We start from the raw sequence: 21488 nt of genomic DNA on the forward strand, positions 1-21488 counted from the left end.
TTAAATCTAGTTCACCACCCCAGGCCTTCATACCCAAGGGTTCTCCAGAGGCCACGCCGACTCTCCAGCAACTCAGGTCCATCCCAGGAACCACAGGGACCCCGAGGGCAGCTCATCCTGCAGCCTGAAGCAGGCCAAAACCGAGTCACGGGAGCACAGTGGAGAGGGCTGCTCCAGGGTCCACTGTGGGACAGCCACTTCCCCTGGCTGGGGGCCTATTAGCTTGCCCCCCAGGGGTCTGGGTAACAGGTCCTATTCTGGCTCCAAAACTGAGTTTAGAAACCTGGCTGGAGCCTTTCGGATTGGCCAGGGAGCCCTGGTGATAACTGAAGCCCCTGTATGTGCCCCGATATCACACATCCCTGGGTCCCACCCACGTAGTCAGCACCATGGGTGGTGAGGGGTCCTGTGGTGAGAGGTCCCCAGGTTTCCTCTCCCTTCCATGCAGCAGGGCCCTGGCATGCCCCTCACCTCAGCAGTTTGCATCCCCAACTGTAAAGAGCTCTGTGGTGCAGACCCTGGAGGGCCCAGAGGCTCAAAGCTCCAAGTCTATCTGGGACGCCATTGCTAATCCGCATGGTGCATCCCTGCCCTCTAAGTGACCTTGTTTTACTCAGGGCACCCACACGTAGTGCCACAGACATTTATTAACAAAGCAGCCGTGCCCTCATCTATACTCCTAAGCCATGGTGGGCTCTGAGCCTCACACCACGCCCAACCAGGCACCATTTCCTGAGTCTCCGCCTGCAGAAACAAGGGGGCTACAGAACTTCCAATCCCAAGCTGAGGACCCACTCCTAGAACAAAGGAGCAGAAAGGCACAGAGGGACCAATCGCTTGGGCGACCAGAGGTGAGGACTGGCCCGCCTGGGGCAGGTGCTGGGTGACAGCAGCACCCTTTACCTCCTCACTGGGCCAACAGACACCTGCCCTCTTCCTTAGACTGAGTGTGTGGCTGGGTACTGACAACGGCCTGAGGAAAGGCCATGCCTTTTTACTTGGTTGGTAAGATATTTGTGGGAGTTTAGGGAGCACAGTATGATTCAGTACTTGGCTTGAGGCCTATCAGCTTGACCCCCAGGGGTCTGGGTAACAGGTCCTCTTCTGACTCCAATGCTGAGTCTCGGAACCTGGCTGGAGCCTTCCAGATGGGCCAGGGAGCCCTGGTGATAACTGTGAGACCCTGTGTGTGCCCCGATCACTCATCCCTGGGTCTCACCATGTAGAGAGCACCACAGGTAGAGACAGGTCCCCAGGTTTCCTCTCCCTTCCGTGTAGCAGGGCCCTGGCCTGCCCCTGATCACATCAAGATGATTAGCATTCCCATCTCCTCAAACATTCATCATTTCTCTGCATTGAGAAGCTTTGAACCCTTCTGGTTATTTAAAATAAGGCTCATAAACTACTGTAAACCACAGTGTCCCCGTCATGCTTTCGAACCCAGGAACTACTCCTCAAGTCTGTGGTGATGCTATCCAACCTCCCCTCCCCTAGTCTCCAATGAGTCTCTCTACTCTCTGCTTCTTTTTTAGCTTCGATAAATCAGAACACGCAGTGTTTGTTTTTGTGCCAGACTTATTTCATTTCACATTAGTTCCATCCATGTTGCTGCAAATGGGAGGATTTCATTCTTTTTTTATGGCCAAATTCCATCCTACAGGTGATTTTTCTTATCCATTTATCATCAGTGGACACCTGGGTCGATCCTCTCTTGGCTACTGTGAACAGTGCTACAGTAAACATGAGTGTGTGGAAATGTCTTTGCTATACTGAGTTCACTTCCTTTTGATGCATACCTAGTGGGGACTGTGCAATCACCTGGTTCTATAGAGTTCTGAGAAACTTCCATGCCGTTTTCTGCAATGCCTTTTCAAGCTTCAGTCTCACCATCGGAACCAACCACCTTGACAGAGACTGGCAACGATGCCACCTGAATTCTAGCTCCACCCCCACTCCTCGGCAGCCCCTCCCAATTCCACCAGCTTATGAAGACCCAGGACATCAGCTGCCTGGACCTCCCAAGGAAACCAATGTACACAGCATCCAGGCCCATCTGGCAACACTTCCCAATGTCCTGAACTGCGCAGCACCTGACACCTGCCTGCTGCTTCCCAAGCCTTTCCCTTTACGCCACAGAGCCTGCCTGGTTTGAGAGCAGCTTGCCAATAGTGTTCTCTGCACTGCTCTTGCCACACCTTGAAGACCACCCAGAAACCCATGGCCATGTCCCAGATGAAAAGGCATCCATGTAGATTTTCAGGGATAGGCCGACTTCAGGAAAATGCCCCAGACAGGCTCTGAAACCACAGCATGAATCTATTCTGACAACTCCTGCCCCCTCGTGGCCACAGCTACCCACTGCACCTTCCCTTCCCTGGGCAATACTCCCATAGGGAACTAGAATAGTCTTTTAACCTGGAGCTAAGACCAGGGCAGGCAGGGCACGGTGTATAGAGAGGGATCTAGGCAGGATAGGTCCCAGCAAGAGGTCACTGTCCTGGTAGATAGTTTTCTCTCCTAAGAAGGTAAGCAATCACATGTCCATACGCCTTGGTGGGTGTCCGCAAGTTACAGATGTAGGGGTGCACGGCAGTGGCTGGAGACAGTGGTATTCTTGATCCCCATCTTCCTGCTAGGGAAGCATTTCCCAGATAGCAAGGGGACTCATTAGAGAAATCCTTCCTCCAGGCAGCACAGACCAGCAGACTCCCTCCACCCCTTCCCCACCCTGTGGTTAGGGCAGGGCCATGGCCAGTACCCCCACCACCCTCCAGGAATGAGACACGGTGTGTTGCTGGACACTCGGTGTTGTAGTGTAGCTTGGTTTTATTTATGTCCACAAATATTTCAAAAAAATTACAAAATACTCAAATGGAGAGAACACAGAAGTCACGATTTCTGGGTGTCTACTCTGTATACACTGTGTTATCTCATGGCAAACTACTCATATATACATTTAGCTTCAAGATATATATAAACGTAGCAAATCAGAATATACACTCTGTTCTGCTTCTGCTGCAGTGAAACGTGAAGCTCAACCTTGACGACATTGAACAAGACACATACAAAACACAGAAAGCAAAACCGAACTTCAAATGAAAGGAAGGAAAATCCAAAGGAAACCAAGCGGTCGGGCTTCAAAGACACCACACAGGTCTGGGGCCTCCTAAACAAACTCTAGGTGATCGGGCAAGGGCTTCAGATTGTGGGTTTTAATGGAAGAATCGCAGTGCTCCACCTTGGGATATGGGGAGAAACCCGAAACATAACAAGAAAACACCTTCAGACAGTTTTCAAGTACAGACTTCAAAGTACTTCACTCTTTCTCTTCTTTGGAAAAATGGGTAATACAGGAGATAAACAAGTTAAACTGAATGGTAGGAGTTAGGTTCTACCAAAGAAAGGAGGGGGTGGGGGAGACGAGAGCAAAAGAGGAGTGTCAAGGGAAGGGGAGGGCACCCAGCAGGAAGAGGCCTCTCAGAGCCAGAGGAAGCCCGCAGGGCAGAGCGCCTGGGTGGTGTGTCAACCACCCAAGAAGGAATAATGCCTGCATGGCAGCCAGTCGTTTGATGGCAAAGGGTTAATTTGAGTTTGCCTCCCCCTAAGGAACTAAAATCGAGGCAGAAATGGAATGAGAGAATATGAAACAAAAAAAGTACAAATATTTAACAGTTAAAACAATCCTATCTGTCCCGACTCAACACCCAACAGGGTTTTTGATAGAAACTGGAGAGGGCCTTGCTGCAGGTCTCAGTCAAGCCCCTGACCTGCCCCTTGCGGCCTGGGTTCTGGGTACACATTGCCCACTGACCCACAGGCAATTCTGAGATGTGCACCACACAATGGGCCTCGAGAGTTTTGAGAGGATGGGAAGGGGTCCTGTCCTGGCAGGGGTGTGGTCCACAGATGCAGGTCTCCCACCCTCTGTCTTGCAGGGATGGCTCTGCTCTGGAAGGGCCCAACCTCCTACCAGTGGTACCTCCGGGCGGAAGCGAGTCGCCCTGCATGGGGCCAAAAGAGGCAGGCTGCCACTCATAATCATGTTAACGGCCCCCAGTGTTCCTCACTCAAGCAGCCTCCGTCTGCAGTAATGATGACTTGACTGGGTCCTCGCAAGGACATCCAAATGGTGACGTCACAAAAGGGCAGATTTTGAACAGATCCCGTTGGGAGGCATATGTCCTGGCTCTTTCATGTGCTAAGTTATATGGAATCATTTTCTTGGATTTTCTAGAATGTTTTTGTAATCTTCAAAGTATTAAAAAGGCAATTTATCCAGAACAAATGTGTGTGCATAGAACTCTGTAAGGAAATCTACCATAGGACACATGTAAACATGTGCTTTCTATCCCACAGAGACAGGACGGTGATGACACCAGGGAACAGAAAGCCAACACAGAACTCCCACACTCCTGTACACAATGAAAGAGGCTCGCTGTCAGACGTCTGTGCCGCTGGCAAAGCACGTGCGGGGAACAGACGGAAGTGAAAATCAAAGCAGCAAAATAGTCTGTAACATTGTCCCTGCAAACCCCTGGACGCTCACTGCTGTGACCAAACCTAGTCCAAGCTTCTGCCTGTTTGTAATTAGTTAACGCCCATCTGCTCCCTTTAATTAAAGGGATAATTATATATAACTTTTTATTAAAAAATCAACTCTGTATTCTGTCAATAGCTGGTAGGAATTCACAATTAGTGACATGGCTGGAAAAAATAGATCAGAATAGTAGTTTGTGGAAGGAAAAAAAGGCTGTTCTAAAATTATTTATTTACAGACATAAAAAGCCATGCTGCAGAGCTTTCTCAAATTATGAAGATTTCCTACAATGTATTAAAATAAAAGATTTTTTAAAAATTATAGCTCTTGGATTCCAAACTCATATGCCACCTCTCTGCAAGCCCTGTGGGTTCTGGCACCCACGTGTCCATCGTGTCTGCACGCACAGTGAAGGGTGTGAACGGATTCTAGCACCTACTGAGAAATCAAGGGAAGAAAACTAAAGCCGAACCCCAGGACTGCAGGGAAGCTCTCTGGACGCTCAGTCCAGTCCAGGACTCACTAAGTTTCTGGGGCACTGTCATGCAGGGAGACCCGAACTGGTCTCAGGGAATCCTCTCAACAAACAACACTATTATGCAGATACATTTTAGTTGCGGGGTTTTTAAATATATAACGAAATCTTTAGAAGATATTCTTTTTGCTTTTGCAGCTCCTATTGTATGTAAAAAGTTCTGTTTCTCCCCCCCCCAAGAATTGGGGTTTCCACAGCCAGCGTTAACAAATAAATAACTTATAACTGCTTGTCACCTTCTTTCTTCAGTCGACTGGAAAGAAGAAAAGAACACTGGAATCAGGCCTGGGCAGGTGGCAGGCAACTGCACCTCACAGGCCACAGGCAAGTGGCTGGAGCCTGCCTGCCTATTCACAGGAACCCCCATGGAGGGAGCCTGGGCTCAGACACAGCACCCCCCTCTTCCCTCCTCCCTCCCACCTCACCTGTAATAATCTTCCTGACTTGGCAGGTGGCCACCATGCATGTGGGGGTGTCCATGCAGCCATTGTTGCTCCATGGCCAGTCTCTGTAGCTCGGCCGACTGGGCATGCATGGCCTGTAGCTGATGGGCTGCTGACATGGGGGGTGGGATGGCCCCAGGCAAGTCTCGGGGGTAGGGGGTGCCTGCCAAGCACAAAACAGTCTCTACTACAGAAACAGCCAAAGGAGTGACCAGCAAGGAGGTCAGGGAGGATGAACCTGCCCAGCAGCCTCATGCCATTGGCCAGGGACAGTCAACTCGGCCCTTTCCAAGCTCTGCAGAAAGTACTTCCCAAAGTGTGGGGCAAGAGGCTGCTCAGCAGTCTCGGAGACCCAGGGAAAGAGAAGGCCCACACCATTGCCCTTGGTCTCCTGCCAGACCCTGCCAGCCTCCTATACTTCGCTCCAGACCTCAGTCGAAAGCATCTTCCAAGAGGCCTTCCTTGAATCAGCCTAAATTAGGGGGTCTCGGTTACTCTCCCACCAGCCCAGCAGTTCTGGCTCCCTCCTGAAAGACTGAACTGGCACGCATTTATGACCTCCTCCACCCAGAGCCCCCTGAGAACAGAAGTTTGCCTGCCTTGTCCCCATGAGGATGCTGTCCACAGAGGGTGCAAATCCAATTTGTTCAATATATAACTGAGTGAACAAGCGGGGACAGCTGATCAGACTGCTACTCCACTCTCCAGTGGAACCCATATATCCTCCCCTGGTGAATTCTTACCAAACACTGGATGGCGCAGCATCTCGTGCTCATGGGGAGGCTGTCCCAGCAGGGGGTTGGGGAGGGTGCCAGGGGGGTAGGGGAAACGAGCCAGGTGAGGGCCAGCAGTCAGGGGATCAACCAGGGGGTGAACTGGACCTGCCGAACCTAAAGGAAAGAAAGGATACAAGCCCAGATATGGGTGATGTGTGGCTCCTGGTCACCAAGGTTGGAAGTACCACTTGGCAGCAAATGATTCTGACTGAAGGGGTTGCTCCACCATCTTGAGGGTGAGCTCCAGAGAGGAGGGAGGAGAGCAGGGACAGGCAATTCAAGCATACGTTTCCTCCCCTGCTCCCCAGCACCCTTCCGGCAACACCACATGTTTTGTTCAAGACCCAGGACCTACAGAGCCTACTGGTCTGGGGCCTGCCCTGTGAGCCTGTTAGGGCTACAGCAAGTCACTCCTGTCCCACCTGCAGATGGGGTGTGGCTGGACGCAGCACTGCTCCATCTCCTCTGCCCGAAGCGCACGCCATGGCTCCCTTACTCCCTTCAAGGCAGTCTCCTGACCAGACCCCTCTGCAGCACCCAGCAAGGTTGTTCCTCCTGCCTGGGTTCCCTGGCAGCTGGCACTCACCCTCGTGCTCTCAGCAGCAACCTCCCTCTTCTACCCGCCTTCAAGACTGCTCTAAGCCACCACTGCTCTAGGCCAGCCTCTTCCAGGTGAAAAGAGGCAAAAGGGTGGGGACCGGCACTGTGCCGGGCAAAGTGCTCCATGGGGTTGGGGCGGGGTGCAGGGGGTCCAGAGTGGCCTCTCGAGAAGCAGTGCCCCCTGCACTCTTTCCCTCTCCTAGACTTACTTTGTACCCCACACTGACCTGCTCAAAGACAGCAGAAGCCAGGTCCCATGGGAATGTTCTGCTTGCCAGCAAGTGCTCAGGGAACCCAGACAGCTTCCCTCCATCCCAGGCAAAGGGGCCAAGAACCCAGACTTTCCCCAGGAGGCCACCACAGAAGGCCTGGGTACGGAGCAGCTCTGGAGAGCCAAGGGAAGGGCCGAGCTCAGCCAGACTCCTAGGTGGATGCTGGGAAGTCGGGGTCCTCCAGGAATCATGGCCTCGCACAGAGAACACTCTGCTCTTAGACAACCACTCCCTTCTCTGCTGAGGCCCTAGGCCCTCCCCGTGCCCCAGCAGGGGAACCCACCTTGGTGGAGGGGGTCCTGCTGGTGGAGGTGGAGGTGGGAGTGGATGTGTGAGTGCTGGTGATGGTGTGGAGTCACGTTGAACATCTGAAGTCGTGCCAGGGGGTCGCTGGTCAGGGATGCCATGCGCTCAGCATGGATGCGCTCGGCTGCCAGTCTGTCAGGGTAGCTCATCTCGGGCCGCAGCTGGGGGCCTGCCAGGGCCAGTCTCTCCCGCTCCAATGGGTTCAGGCCGGGGTGGAAAGAGGCAAAGGGGTGGGGGCCGGCAGCAGGGGGGATGGTGAGGGCACTGTGCCGGGCGAAGTGCTCCATGGGGTTGGTGGCGGGGTGCAGGGGGTCCAGCTCGGGGGGCTTCACCTCAAAGCCTGGCTTCATTCTCTCACGCAGCTCGCGCTCCCGGAGCTCGCGCTCCCGGATCTCCCGCTCCCGGAGCTCGCGCTCCCGGATGGTGGGGTCCACATTGTAGAGGCCGGGCACGTGGTAGGCCAGCAGCGGGTCAGCAGGGTTGAGGGGCATGTAGAAGGGGTGGTTGCGGTTGGTGGGTGACATCACGTGGGGGCGAGCATACTCGCTCAGTGTCCGGAGAGCAGGTGTATCGGGACCGATGTATGGGGGCACGGCAGCTATGGTCGTCGGCGGCGGTTCAAAGGAGGGCCGCATGTGGCCAGGACCGCTGAGCTGGGGGTCGCCAAGGCGGCCTTCATGTGCTGAGCTGGGTGCCTTCTGCGGAAGAGAAGCGGGCAATAAGGGGTGGAGCCACGCTGTTGGGGCGGCAAGCTGCAGGGTCAGCTGGGGCATCTCCTGCAGGGCCCTGGCAGGTGGCCGCCAAGTGATGGCTGAGTCAGCCTGGCCCGCGAGTGCGGGGCTACCTGAGGGCTCCAGGACAGGCCACACCACCAGAACTAGGGACACTGCTGACAGCACTTGTCTCTTGAGCTGCAGGAGCACATACCAGGCAGCACTGCACAGAGCCAGGCCGCCAGGGCCTAGCGGCCACGGCGCAGCCGCCCCCTGGGCCCCCCCGGGCCCCGCCCTCTGGCACTCACCGCAGCTCGCTCCGCCTCCCGCTCCCGTTCCCGCTCGCGCTCGCGCTCCTTCTCTTTCTCCTTCTCCCGCTCTCGCTCCTCCCGGGCTTTCTGTTCGGCCTCCCTCTTGGCCTTCTCGATGGCCTCCTCCCTCTTCTTGGCCAGTTTGGACCCAGCCAGGGGCATGAAGTACAAGTCTGTCCGCGCACATGAATTGTAACCTCGGTCCAGGTGCTTGTAGAACCTGGGAGAGGCCACACCTTCAGTCAGGGCCTGTCGGGATCTCCCCCCGTGGGGGGCCTTTGCAAAGTCCCTCCAGACGCTGGGCTGGGCCCACTCGCACCCTGGTTCCCGGGAACCAATACCTGGCAGACTGGCTGGCATGGCTGGGGGTGTCCACCACAGTGGGCTCAGGGGACGGACTTCTTGGGGGAGGAGGGGGGCTCTCAGGCTCCTCAGCATCATCGAGAGCCTCCTCTTTGATCTGGACAGTGGGCAGTGAGCAGGGCGTCCCCCCTGGCACACTGCCTCCTGAAGAAACTGCAGCAGGGCAGGGCGGCTGGGTGGATGTACTGGGTCCTGCAGGTGGGGTTGAGGTGGGGGGGCAGGTAGGTGGGGTAATGGGAGGAGGGCCTCCAGGGACAAAGGGGTGCTGAGCAAAGGGGGGCTGGGTGGCCACCTGGTGGAGGCTGGCAGGGGGGTGAGCAGCAGCAGGAGGGGGCAAGCTCTGGCTCTGGGTCAGCCCAGGGGGCTGGGCAGGAGAAGAGGGCAAGGGCTGGCTCTGAGGCATGAGCTGCAGGGGTGGGGGGTGGGCTGAGGGTGGGTGGTGTGTGGACAAGGAGCTGAGGGGCTTCAGAGCCGGCGGTGGTGGCAGGTTGGCATTCAAAGAGAAGGGTGAGGGCCCTGAGAGGTGAGGTGGGTGCTTGTGGGCCTGTGGGGCTGGAAGCTGGGGGATGGGTGTGGTAGGTGGGGGCTTGATGTGAGGCATGGCCAAGGGTGCTGGTGGCAGAGGCTGTTCCCTTGGGGGCTGCTGAGGTTGCAGTGCTGACTGAGAGGCTGGGAGCTGCAGGGTGGTGTGAGGGTGAGCTGCTGCTGGGGAGGTCCCCAGAGGTGTTTGTCCTTGGGAGGCCTGAGGAGGGAGGCCAAAAGGCTGAGGAGGGCCTGGGTGCTGTAACAGGGATCCAGCCTGCAGGCTGTGAGGGCCAGGCGGACCCTGACTGTGCAGGGGGGGCTGGGTATGAGGTGGTGCAGAGGCCTGGCCGGCCGGCCCCGCCAGAGGCTGCAGTGTGGGATGTGGTGAGGGCAGCCGTGGCGGGTGCAGGGAAGGCGCCTGCTGGATGTGGGCATGGGCCACAGGTGCTGCTGGAGCCTGTGGCTGGTTAGGAGGCTGCGAGGCTGCAGGGGAGCCCTGTGGAGGAAGTGCAGTGGCAGAGGGTGTGGGTCCTGGGGCAGGAAGCTGGGGTGCTCCCGGAGGGGCTGTGGGGGTGGCCCCACCAGGCGCCTGCAAGGCTGGAGGCTGAGCCTGCAGCATCTGCTGCTGGGCTGATGAGTCCGAGTCACTCTCATTGTCCTGAGGGCTGGGGATGCTGGGGGACGTGCTGCGATTGTCCTGGTCGATGTCTTTGGGGTCACTGCTGCCCTCATCATTGACGCTGCGGCTGTCTGAACTCTCTCCCTCACCCTCAGAGGGCGAATTAGGCCGGCTGATCTCCTGAAGTGAAAAAAGGGAGGGAGGGAGATGCTGGGAAGGCAGAGCTCTCTGCCCCACACAGTAGCACCTGGCGCACAGCCTGGCATATGATAAACAGCAGCAAGCCAGGGCAGTCCCGTCCTGGCTGGGCCAGTGTCAAGGGCCATTCTAGCACTAGCCCCCTCCGCAGAAGGCACTGCCTCTCCACCTGGAAAGCCTGGGCTGGAGCTTCTACAGAACTTCGGCTGCAAGCTAGAATTAGCAAGGCCTGGCTGCCAACCTCACCTGTGTTTTTGTCTTCTTGGAGCTGGTCCTCTCGGCCTCCTCCGTGTCAGAGGCCACCTTCTCCCGCTGGCGCTTGGCACTCTTCAGAGGGGACGATGCTTCTTCCTTTACCTTCTGCAGCAGAAGGCCCATGAGGGGCAATCAGGCCAAGGGAGGACGTCCCACTGGCCTCAGTATGGAAATGACCAGTTTGCAAAAACTTTGTTCCCTCATTTTGGGTTCTGTCTCCAGAAGCAAAAAAGCTCTGGAAGGGGCAGCTTGGGGCCAGGCGGGAATAAATATCTAGGGATGGGGATACTAAGGCTCTAGGGGCAGGGAGCCTTCCCAACAACTCAGCATCCTCTGCCTGAGGCCTTGGGGAGCTTGAGGCAGAGATGACTCCAAAGGTTGATGTTGGGAACTGAGTGGGACGTCCCCTTCCTCCAGTCCCCGGGCCTTTGTGTGCAGCCTGTAGGCCAAGGCAGTACTGGTGCCCAGAGGCTCCACACATGAACTACAGCCCCAGGTCTGAGGGAGCTGAACGCAAGCTCCAGCAGTCCCGTTTCAATGGAAGGGAGGGACTACGTAGTTTCCCTTCTACTCCCAGCTCCTGACCTTGGCTGACTTCTTCACTGTTTCTGCTTTGCTGTCATTGCTGGAGGTGCTGGCAGCGCTGGGAGAGTTCCGGCCACTGGAGCGAATGTCTTCATTGATGGGCGAGGCACGACCATCAGGGCTGGCTGGCTGCTTCTTCCGACCACTGCGTAGTGTAGACATCTGTCCTCCCAAGACAGAGGCCAGTGAGGCTGGGATACCCAGGCCTCTGGATACTCCTGCCACAGGCAGGAGCCTGACAAGCAGGCCTCACAGCAAACTCTTGCCCCTGGCATATGACAGGCAGCCCTCCTGTCCCTCCACTGCACAGTCAGTGTGGAGCTGAGGTAGCAGGTGGTGTGAGTGGGTGGGTTCACACAAAATTGAAAGGAGAGTCATTCTCAAACCCAAAGCATCCCAGGGGCTCTCCTGAACTCCCTGTGCTAGAAATAAATGCTGGGCCATCTACTTTGACACACAAGGTCATCTTTACAGCACCTCACCTTTCCATTTATTCCAAATAACTGCCCACTCTCCCAAACAAACCAAAGGCAAATCATGTACTTGTGGAGTTAATCTGACAGGCTGGAAAGTGACCCAAAGAGATGAACTGTCATACTGCAGCTCAGCTCCTACGCCTGCTGAGCACTGCAGCGTGTTCCCGTAAAGCCAGGAGGGTTCATCAGAGATTAGGGTGTTTGCCTGCTCCCTTCTGAGTGCATAGCAGCCAAGCTGACTGCTCTTGACAGAAGAGGGTAGACAATCCCACACACCAGAAGGGTGCCTGGGGAGGCCAGTGCTAGAGGGAAAGACCCTTTGACATCCTTAGTCCTAAGCCAAAACACCCTCTCCCCCACAGCCCCAACCACATTTCCAACCCAGGAAACAAAGCTTCTTTATGAAAGGGCCTATGCAGTAGGTAAATGTACCAGAGTAGGAAAATGTACCAGAAGTTTCCAAAACTGGATCAAACATTTAGCTTTAAAAAGGAGAAGGGAGAAGATGGGAGGGGAGAGGAAAGGTTTTTCAAAAGTTTAAAATAGGCTTGGGGATGTAGCTCAGTTGGTAGAATACTTGCCTCACATGCACAAGGCCCTGGGTTCAATCCCCAGCACCACCCCCCCCCAAAAAAAAAGTTTAAAATAGCAGAGCTATGTCACACTGGAAGTGACTGGACCATGGGCCAGTGAAGTTCTGAGGTACTTGGACAGCTGGCACTGAGGCACAAACCAAGACCAAAGAGCTCTCTGTAGAGCTAAGCTCAGGATGAGTCCCCCAAAGCCCCAGCAAGAGGACAGAGAGCTCTTCCTACTCCACAGGCAAACCTACTGCCTTCAGCACAGGCATTACCACAATGGGTCTGTTCCTCTACCTAAAATAGAGCTACACTTGCTCTCACAAGGGGATAAGTCCACAGCGCCCTTGGCACTGGAGACACAGGTGAGGGAGACTCACCGAGCCCCGACTCCGCCGCGTCCTCATGCTATGCTTCCCGCTGAGCCCATCGTCCTCCTCCTTGACGGGTTTGAACATGAATGGTGGGGGGTCCACGGGCTTCTCAATGGGTGGTAACTCACCGTACTTCTTGAAGTGGATGCGGCACTCAGTGCAGAGCAGGATGTTCTCCCGGCCCCCGTGGTGCCAATCTTTGGATGCTGTGAGGAAAGCGGGTTAGGGGTGCCAATCCTACAAACTACCTCTCCCATGGTGCCACCAGAGCCACACAACACAGGACTGTTAGTCAGAGAATCCATGTTCTGGGGCATCCTCTGCACCTGGTTTCTGGGGCACCCAGGAGCCAGAGCCCCCATCATGCACCCCTGGGACCAGTCCTTCCTACCCACCATTCAGTACAGAACTCCACAATGACGGCTAAAAATACAGGCAAAGTCAAATAAAAGAGTTTCAAGTTTCTCAAGTACAATACAGACATCATATCAATCACTTCCTCTGGCATGTTTCCAATCTGATGCATGAAACACTCAGAACCCGTGAGGGCCGGAGTCTGGCCTGGCCCGGCCCGGCCCAGGGGCACAATGAGGCCACTTACTGGTGGTGAAGCAGTGGCGGCAGGCGTATCCCTTCAGCTCCTGTTCACTGTCCTCACTGTCGAAGTCATCCTCACTGGCTGAGCTTAGGTCCACTGAGCAAGGCAGGCATATGTGGGGAGAAGGGAGATGCCATCATGCTCCACCAAGCCTGGGACCACCCTGGAACCTCTGTCCAGCCCTGGGCTCTGGGCTACCAGTCAGAGTGGCTCCACAGGCTGAGGTGAGACAGCATTCATGAAGGATCACTTTGAATTCCTCAGGGTCAGTCACGGGAACCAAGACTTGCGTGTGAGGGGTGGTACTCAAGGGCCTGCCCTGCTAGGTTTTTGAGGGCTGATGTCACACCTGAATCCTGGTGTGGGAGGCACTGGTGCCCACACTGGTGAAATCTAAACACACACACAATGCGTTCCCTGGCACAATGGGACATTCGAAGGCATTCTGTCCCACTGGGCCCACACCAATCCTACTAGAGAATTTTTGGCTGTCAACATGTACAACATGGTGACCCCTTGCACAGGTGTCCTGGACAGGGACATAACTGCAAGGTACTGCTGCTACATCCTAGCTTTAGAAGAGAGAAGGCAAAACCTCACTGTCACATCAGCAAGGGCTGCACACACATACAAGCACGTGCCTCCCACGGCCGCCTAGGCTGTCAACTCCTGCAGGCGGGCGCAGAGCTAAATGCGCATGTGAACAGTCTCTCACTACCCACTGTGGAGCCAAGCCCTTCCACTTACAGAATTCACTGGATGGGGGTCTGGAGGGTGTGTTGACTGGGGTGGATGCAGTGCGAGTCTTGATCCTCCTGAACACAGCCTGCCTACGGTGCCGACGATGGGCTCGGGAGCTAGCTGCTTCAGGGGTTTTCTTCCAGTAGTAGTAGAAGGTGATCAGTTCCCCCTGCAGGAAAGAAAGGCCTGCTGTGAGGGTAGCGTGCAGAGGGTGACCTTCCTCTGCTCAGTGCAGAGACAGGATGGCAATGGCTCTCCTGGAGACAAGAATGAAGACCAGTCTGCCCCTGGACCTGGGAGGAGGACCTGGGAGGAGGACCTGGTATGCTCTGGGAACACAGCTACCAAACGGCCCAAAGGCTGCACAGACGGGGCTTATCTTCCTCAGCCCAGCAGAGCACAAGTTCCAGTCTTGCAGAACACCCACTCTGGAAGTGTCTGCTGGGTATCAACTATGGGCCAGACGCCACCACAGTTCTACGCACTGCAGACAAATAATAATAAGAGACAAAAAGGGAAGAAGGCTCCTACTCGTGTTCACGTGTGTGTGCGCATGAGTGGGTGTGTGTCTGGGTGTGTACACATGGAGATGTTTTCTGTGCAGCATTTCAGTGGAACCACACAGGCAAGTGTGTGAGGAAATGCCTGGCTGGTTAGAACCAACCAACCAACCAACCAAAGAAAACAGCCACGTCAGCTGGAATGCAGGCCAAGCAGATGGTCAGGAAGAAGAGAGACCCCCAAAACCAGGGAGGCTGCTCTTCAACCTCCCTCCACCATCTGCAGGCCCACAACTGGGCAAGCTGGCAGAAAGTCCTGAAGGCCAGAACTGGGGCTCAACAAAGGAGGACAGAGGACAAATCCAGTGGTGCTGATGCAGAGATAAAATGTCACCTTCTGCAAAGTCAGCTTTCGTGGTGAAAAAGAGCTTTCCGTCTAAGGCCCAACAGAAAGGGAAGCAAAGTGTCACCTTGAAACAAAGCTAATCCAACTTTTTTGAAAAAAAAAAAAAAGGGGGGGGGTGTACTTGTGGCAGCCCCACTCCTTCCGAAGTTCTGCAGGTACCTGACTCACACGCACACAAATGGCGCATCGAGCCAGCCAGCCCTGGCTGACTAAAGATCAATTTTAAAAAACAAACATCCCAAGATAGTCTCTTTACCTGGAACTTAAAAAAAGAATGGCAGTGAATAAGCCTAGATCACATGCTCATCTCCCATTAAATTAAAGTTGTAGAAATTTGGTTAACTTGGCAGACTCCCAGATAATGGGAAAGTAGGAACCTGGGCCAAAGCCCCCAGAACCTCCCTAATGCCTGCATCCCATGAGCAAGGCGCACAAGGCGCCGAGAAAAAAGAGAAGGCAAAGCTCTCGATCTCCAGTGAGCTATGGTCTACCTGCAAAGACACATGTTGGAAAGACCAAGACTAAAGACTAAGTGGCAAACCCAACAGCGAAGAGTGAAGACCACACACAAACTCCTGGGATCTACAGAGTACTCAATCAGACTAGGTTTCACTCAATACCCCAGAGTGGTCTTCGAACATGATCCAAGAGCAGTGGGCAGATTTTAGGCAGGGAATGGCTTCTGCAAGGCAGATAATGAGTATGTGCTGAACACTTCCTCCCCAAAGCTGGGTTTTATGCCCGCACATTTTCCTAATGGACCACAGCTGTTTAAGCCTCTATAGAGCCTGTACCTCTTGGAGTTATGAGTGTGTTTCAACCCTCAGAGCACTTAACTCTTAGCAAAATGCTAGGGACTGCCAATACCTACCCAATGGTACACTACCCCAGATCAGGGAGGCCAGGGACCAAGCCATCAAGGACAATCACACTTGTGCACATGTGCCCCATGCTTTAGTCTTAACAGTAAGGGAACTGGAGAAGCTGCCCCTGAGGTTCCTGACTTGTGTCCCCACTACATGTTACTGGACAAATGCTGGTTCCAACTGCCATGATCCCCGAAGATGGTGATCCGTGAACCTCCTGGCTCCTGTCATTTGCTTTCTAAGACTTGGAAATGCATTTATCTTCAACAATCCCTTGGTGTTGCTAGGAGATTAAGGGATCTCTGCTGACAAAAAACTGACCTGACTCTGGTTTTCCTATGAGCAAAAATGAAACAGAAGTCCAGGCAGGTCACAATCACCCTTCAAACACTGTGTGAGAGTAGCACACTTCATTAGTCCAAGTGGGCAGCTGGTCCAATAAATCAGCTGATTCCACAGCTGGAAAGAGTCATGAAAAAACCCCTGAGTGGTTCCTTCCATCTCCTCCTTTAGCCCGATCACGTAAGAGTCCAGCAAATGACAGAAGCCAGGGATGCGGGGATGTGGCTCAAGCGGTAGCACACTCGCCTGGCATGCGTGCGGCCCGGGTTCGATCCTCAGTACCACATACAAAGATGTTGTGTCCACTAAAAAAATAAATAAATATTTAAAAAAATTCTCTCTCTCTCTTTAAAAAAAAAAAAAAAAAAAAAGCAGCAGCAGCAGCCAGGGATGCAAAGAGGAAATGGAAAGCTTTAAGAAAAGGAAGAGAGTAAAACAGGAGGCAAAAACCCAGGTAGGCAGGTGCTGGCTGGGGTTGCCAAGCCTCTGAGTGCTCCCTGAAGGCTGGAGAAGCAGCCACTTGTCTGAACTAAGTACTTCATCTCACAACTGATACAAGTGATCGCCTCTACTTCTCAAATGTGAGTGTTCTGAAAGAGTCTTGAGTGATTTTAAAAGACAGCACAAACTGCAGATTAAAAAAGAAGGCAGAGTTCAGTAAGGCTAAGAAACTGGCCCAGTGACAGACACCAGGCAGAAAAGAAGGTTCTAAGAAAGCCAGCTTGGAGCCAGCTCAGCACTTGTCACCTGTACTTCTGTACCATGTCCCACTCACGGGTGAGGCCATCCCGACCCAGAAAGAAGAAACACAACACTGGAATGAATTGCAGCTTCTTGTCAACATGTAAGCAAAAGCTCTTAAACAGGAATCAGGAGTGCAGAACAGAGTCAACATCTGAGTGCCAAGGATCAAAATGACCAGGCAAGAAGGACCCTCTTCCACAGGTCTGAAATCACCAGTGATGAGAAGAAGAAAGAATATCAACTTTACATTTGGGAAGAACTTGCGTACACTGTTGGTGGGAACATGACATGGTCAAATCACTTCGTAAAAACTGTCTGGCAATTCCTACAAAGTTAAGCAAATGCCCATCATGTGACCCAGCAATTCCACTCCTACCCATTTGCCTAAAAGATATAAAAACATGCTCACATATCTTCAGACAGTTTATTTCTAAAACAGTTCCAAACTGGAAACCACACAAATGCCTGCTGACAGGAGAATGGAGGCCTGGATTATGGCACAGCCACTCACTAGAATACTATGTGGTGATTAAAAAGGAACACTGCTGCTAACAGAGATGATTTCAAAACACCCTGCTAAATGAAAGCAGCCGGACAAAAAAGGGGGCTTGCTACGAGATTCCACTCTAGATAAAGACCATGAAAAGCAAATCAGTGGTTGGTTGCCTAGAGCCTAGAGGGAGGGGGATAAGAAAGTGCTGGCAAGGGACCCAAGAAAAAACACTTAAAGGGTGACAAAACAGTCTATAAATTGATGGGGGTATTATTTAAACAATGGATGCAGTTGTAAAAATCTACTGAACTGTGCACTTAAAATGGGTGCCTTTTTAATGTAAGCACACCATATATGGCACTTTATCAATTACGTGTCAACAAGGTTGATAAAACAACAAATCCAGGCCAGGTTTTATTAGCAGCCTCTCAGCCACTGTAATGTCTACCAAGGGATTAAACACTGGAATGAAGTGAATCTGGGAGGATTAGAAATAGCATATTGGTGACTGCATGGGTGGCTAGGTCTTGAGCACAAACAAAAGAACATGTCGGAAAGCTTGGGTTCTCCAAATAGGGAGTGAAGCAGCTCACGGCCTCACCAGGAATTAAGTCAATTGAACTTTAATCAAACATGCATAGTGTGTGCTGCAGAGACCCGCTGCACATAAATTCAGGGAACAAAAGCTGTTGCAGAAATCAATAGCTTACTGAAACATTAACACAGGCAATCATTGATCAAAAAGCAGCTCCACAAAGGCAGCCTTGCAAATTAGCCCTGCTTTTGCTTACAAGCAAACACTGAGGTCTGAACGTCGTCCTCGACACCAGTGGCCTATAATGATCATTTTGTTCCAGAGGCTCTCACCTCATCGCACAACAAGCACTCGCAGCCAACACATCTGACACCTCTGTACCAACTGCACGCAGCGCAATGAACTGAACTGGCAGAACATCTGGGGGAAAAGAGAAGCCTGGGGCACAGCACCCTGCCCACAGGCACTGTAGAGCCACTCTGCCAAGAGAAGGGCTTGAACCCCACTGGCCTATGTTTAGTGCCTTCTTCCTTTCCAGCTCCCTGGTGGGAAAGTGGATTGTCCCCACAGATCATATGTGAAAGGCCACTGGCAAAGGTCTTCCCAGAACCCACAAGAAGGTTAGGGAAATAAGTGCCATTAGGTTCCTATGATCTTTCCATAAAAAGAAAAATGAAGGGAAGGGAGTGCCACCACATAGAAGGGAGAAGAAGAATCGAAGGCTAACTGAGGCAGCACCTTCTGGGCAGGCCAGGGCTTGAGGAGAGAAGCACAAAGAGCTAGCGAACTCGCGGGATACAGTCAGGCTGAGGGCTGACTCCAGGCCAGTGGGGGTAGCTCAAGGGCAACTGCTCCAGTAACCCACAGGCTGCCTCCTCTTGCTGTGCCCTTCTGGGCCAGGCTGCAAGTCTACCAAGGTCACCCACCAAAGCATTCAAATGACAGTGCTCCCTTGGCCGGCTGGGCAATCTGGGCTGCCGCAGCAGGGACCAGGGCTGCGCATCTTTCAGAGGCAACCTATACCTGTTTCAGGCACAAGTCTATTGATATGGCTCAACCTGGTACAGCTTGACCTTGGGTAAGCGACAGGCTGGCAGTACATTCCAGTGGCAAGACAAGTGTGTGCCTGGCAAGACAAGCATGGAGGCTGAGTGGGAGCTGCCATCCCTGCTACAGGTGTAGGCCCTACCGGTGTCCTTCTCTTCTCTTAAGCAGGTCAGTTTACCTGCCTGCACTTGGTAAGCCACCACACTGCCCACAAATGCAATTGCTATTTAATCTCCCTCAGGCACTGCAAAGCTAAGAGAACCTATAGATTGTTCTGCCCAATTAAAAAACAATTGCTTTTAAAGATAAGCTATATGTCTTCTCTCTCTTAAGGGACTGTGAGGAAGGAAGATTGTAGAACAGACTACCCAGGAGGCACTAGAAGTATCCCAAGTATCAAAGGCGAAGAGCTCCTGTCCCCAGCATCAGGCACAGGGAAAAAGAGCTTCCCTGGCCCCTGGCTGTCTTGTGCCTTAGGTTCAGCACTAACTCCTCAGATAAGACCCTTTGGCAAGGCTGATGAGACTTGAGTCTAAATTTTCTTTTGTGGAGATGGGGAAAGAACCCAGGGTCTTGTGCATACTAGACAAGTTCTCTATCACTGAACAATATTATACCCCAGCCCAAGCCTAAATTTCTTTTTTGGTAATAGTATAACAACACATCACTATTACCACACCATGCAGAGAAGTATGGAGATTCCCTGAGGAAGAACCCAGGAGTGGTGGAGGCGGGGCCTGGGACCCCAGCAGAGTCCTAGGTGTTTACAGCCCACCATCTACGTGAGGTCTCCTCTTACAGGCCAATGGGGGAATCACACTGCACATACACTCTCCTTTCAGTTCAGTGCTCACGGCCTTGTTCTTCACCCTCCATTCTCACAACATGGCTCTGTGACGGCGGAGGAGGAGGAGGACGCCGGAGGAGGAGGAGGGGGAGGAGGGAGGAGGAGGAGGAGGAGGAGGAGGAGGACGACGACCACCACCACCACCACCACCACCACCACCACCACCACCACGATTGCGGCGGCTGCTGCTGGCTCATAGCTCAACAGGAAGCCCTCATCCTGTCTCCTTCCAAGTTCCTGCACCTTCATGCTGGGACACAACTGCAGCCCATTTCTTCACTACCAAAGGGCACCCACCTTTTCTGGCCAAGCACCACCCATGCGAAAGGACAGGACAGGAGAGGGAGGAACAGGCCTGGAGGCTGCTGTCGGTAACAGGATCATGAACATAGCTTTTTCATAATGCTATTTCACAGGTTCCTCAAGCCCACCTGCCCTTGCCAGCTGTGCAGACTGATTCTGTGATGGGACAGGATCTACTGAAGGGCAAGGCTGATGAATGCACACCTTTGCACACATTCACACTCATATACTCCTTGGTAGAAGTTGGGAAATATGCATTGGAAGAAGTTATCTTAATTCCTTAAGATGTGGTCATGTGTTCCTATGCTAAATTAAGTACTTTAATGTGAATATGTAGAAAGAGCAGCTAAATGCAGCACCTTAAATCTCAGCACTCACGTGCAACTAGTTAGAACCCAAGTGCTGCTCCTGTGCTAAAACCCTACTGTTTGATGCCAATGCCCTCTGGGTGCCAGGTGGCCCCGTTGCATATGAATGGAGTGGTAGTCCACCACTGTTTCCAGCTGTGTTTTTCAGGGAGATGTTCCAGCAAGCAGTGACTACAAAGTGACTACACAGTGATTACAAAGCAAGGCCCCAAACTGAGCAAGGAGGGGAGGCAGGAGAAAACAGGGTGCAGAACTCTTCCTAGCCTCAGACCCAAACCACAAGGAAACGAGCCAGCTCCCCGGAAGGTGCACAAAACACTCTCCTCTGTGTGAGCTGCTCCAATCACAGTGCTCCTCTGCTCTCCACAACCATCTCTGCCTGCGAATTTCAGCTGCTTTGTTTCTTGGTAAAAACTACCAATTTGAATGTAGTGAAGCAAGCCAGTAATAGTTCCTGGCAAGAGTTTTAGGCAAGTCATTCTTTCTTTCCACTCCCTGACCCATTCAAGGGCTGGGTCTGACAACTGTTCACATCTGAGGTGCGAAAAGCTGGGTACGGGGTGGAACCAGCAGCTATGGCCTGGAGCAGCCACCTTTTATAGATCTTTTTCCAGCATGCAACCGGTTGTCTTCCAGTAACAACTCTGGTAATTAAAGCAGAGTTCTCCTGGGCTCCTTCTTTTGTTAACCAACTGAATCGAATCCCCTAATCCCTAAAGAGCCCAATACTGTCAGTGGCTCTGCTGCTAATAGTTAAATACCACCTCTGTGGTCTCCAAGTGCATTTGGGAGAATGATGATCTGCTTGAAGGCACACATAGAGAAGTGGCACTCTAGAATCAAAGCCTCCTGCCTCCAAGAGACAGGAAGGGCCACTGATCTAACACTATTGAACAGGGAGCCCAATATTGGTGAGGTAGCCTGCTTCCAGGCCAGGCAGACCCTCCTCACAGCCTTCTGGGGGCAGGCAAAGAGAAGGGAGAGAAAGTTTCTTGTGTTTGACATGTTATAGACAAGACCAAGCTAGGGTGCCCACAGAGATGTTCCTGAACCAGGTGCCTTTTTTTTTTTTTTGTAGATGGATACAATTTTATTTTATTTATTGAATATTTTTTGTAGTTGTAGAAGGACAGAGTGTCATTTTATATGTTTATTTTTATGTGGTGCTCCAGATTGAACCCAGTTATTCACACTGGCTAGGCAAGTTCTCTGCCACTTAACTGTGCCCTGCC

General features: G+C 52.9%; 1 protein-coding gene across 6 annotated transcripts in view; it reads right to left on the bottom strand.

The window, feature by feature from the left end:
* Positions 1-2808: 2808 nt before the first annotated feature.
* Positions 2809-21488, bottom strand: part of Rere (arginine-glutamic acid dipeptide repeats) — a 396954-nt gene continuing 378274 nt past the window's right edge. For all 6 annotated transcript variants that reach the window (XM_071617313.1, XM_071617315.1, XM_071617314.1 and 3 more), the window contains 11 exons: positions 13812-13974; positions 13068-13160; positions 12473-12672; positions 11039-11200; positions 10445-10558; positions 8835-10180; positions 8491-8713; positions 7447-8167; positions 6259-6405; positions 5498-5678; positions 2809-5325 (listed from right to left, as the gene is read on the bottom strand). In XM_071617313.1, the coding sequence (XP_071473414.1) occupies positions 5292-5325; positions 5498-5678; positions 6259-6405; positions 7447-8167; positions 8491-8713; positions 8835-10180; positions 10445-10558; positions 11039-11200; positions 12473-12672; positions 13068-13160; positions 13812-13974 (3384 nt within the window). In that variant the 3' untranslated portion in view covers positions 2809-5291. The remainder of the gene's footprint in view (positions 5326-5497; positions 5679-6258; positions 6406-7446; positions 8168-8490; positions 8714-8834; positions 10181-10444; positions 10559-11038; positions 11201-12472; positions 12673-13067; positions 13161-13811; positions 13975-21488) is intronic.

Source organism: Marmota flaviventris, chromosome 10 (genome assembly GCF_047511675.1).
Source record: "Marmota flaviventris isolate mMarFla1 chromosome 10, mMarFla1.hap1, whole genome shotgun sequence".
NCBI lineage: Eukaryota > Metazoa > Chordata > Mammalia > Rodentia > Sciuridae > Marmota > Marmota flaviventris.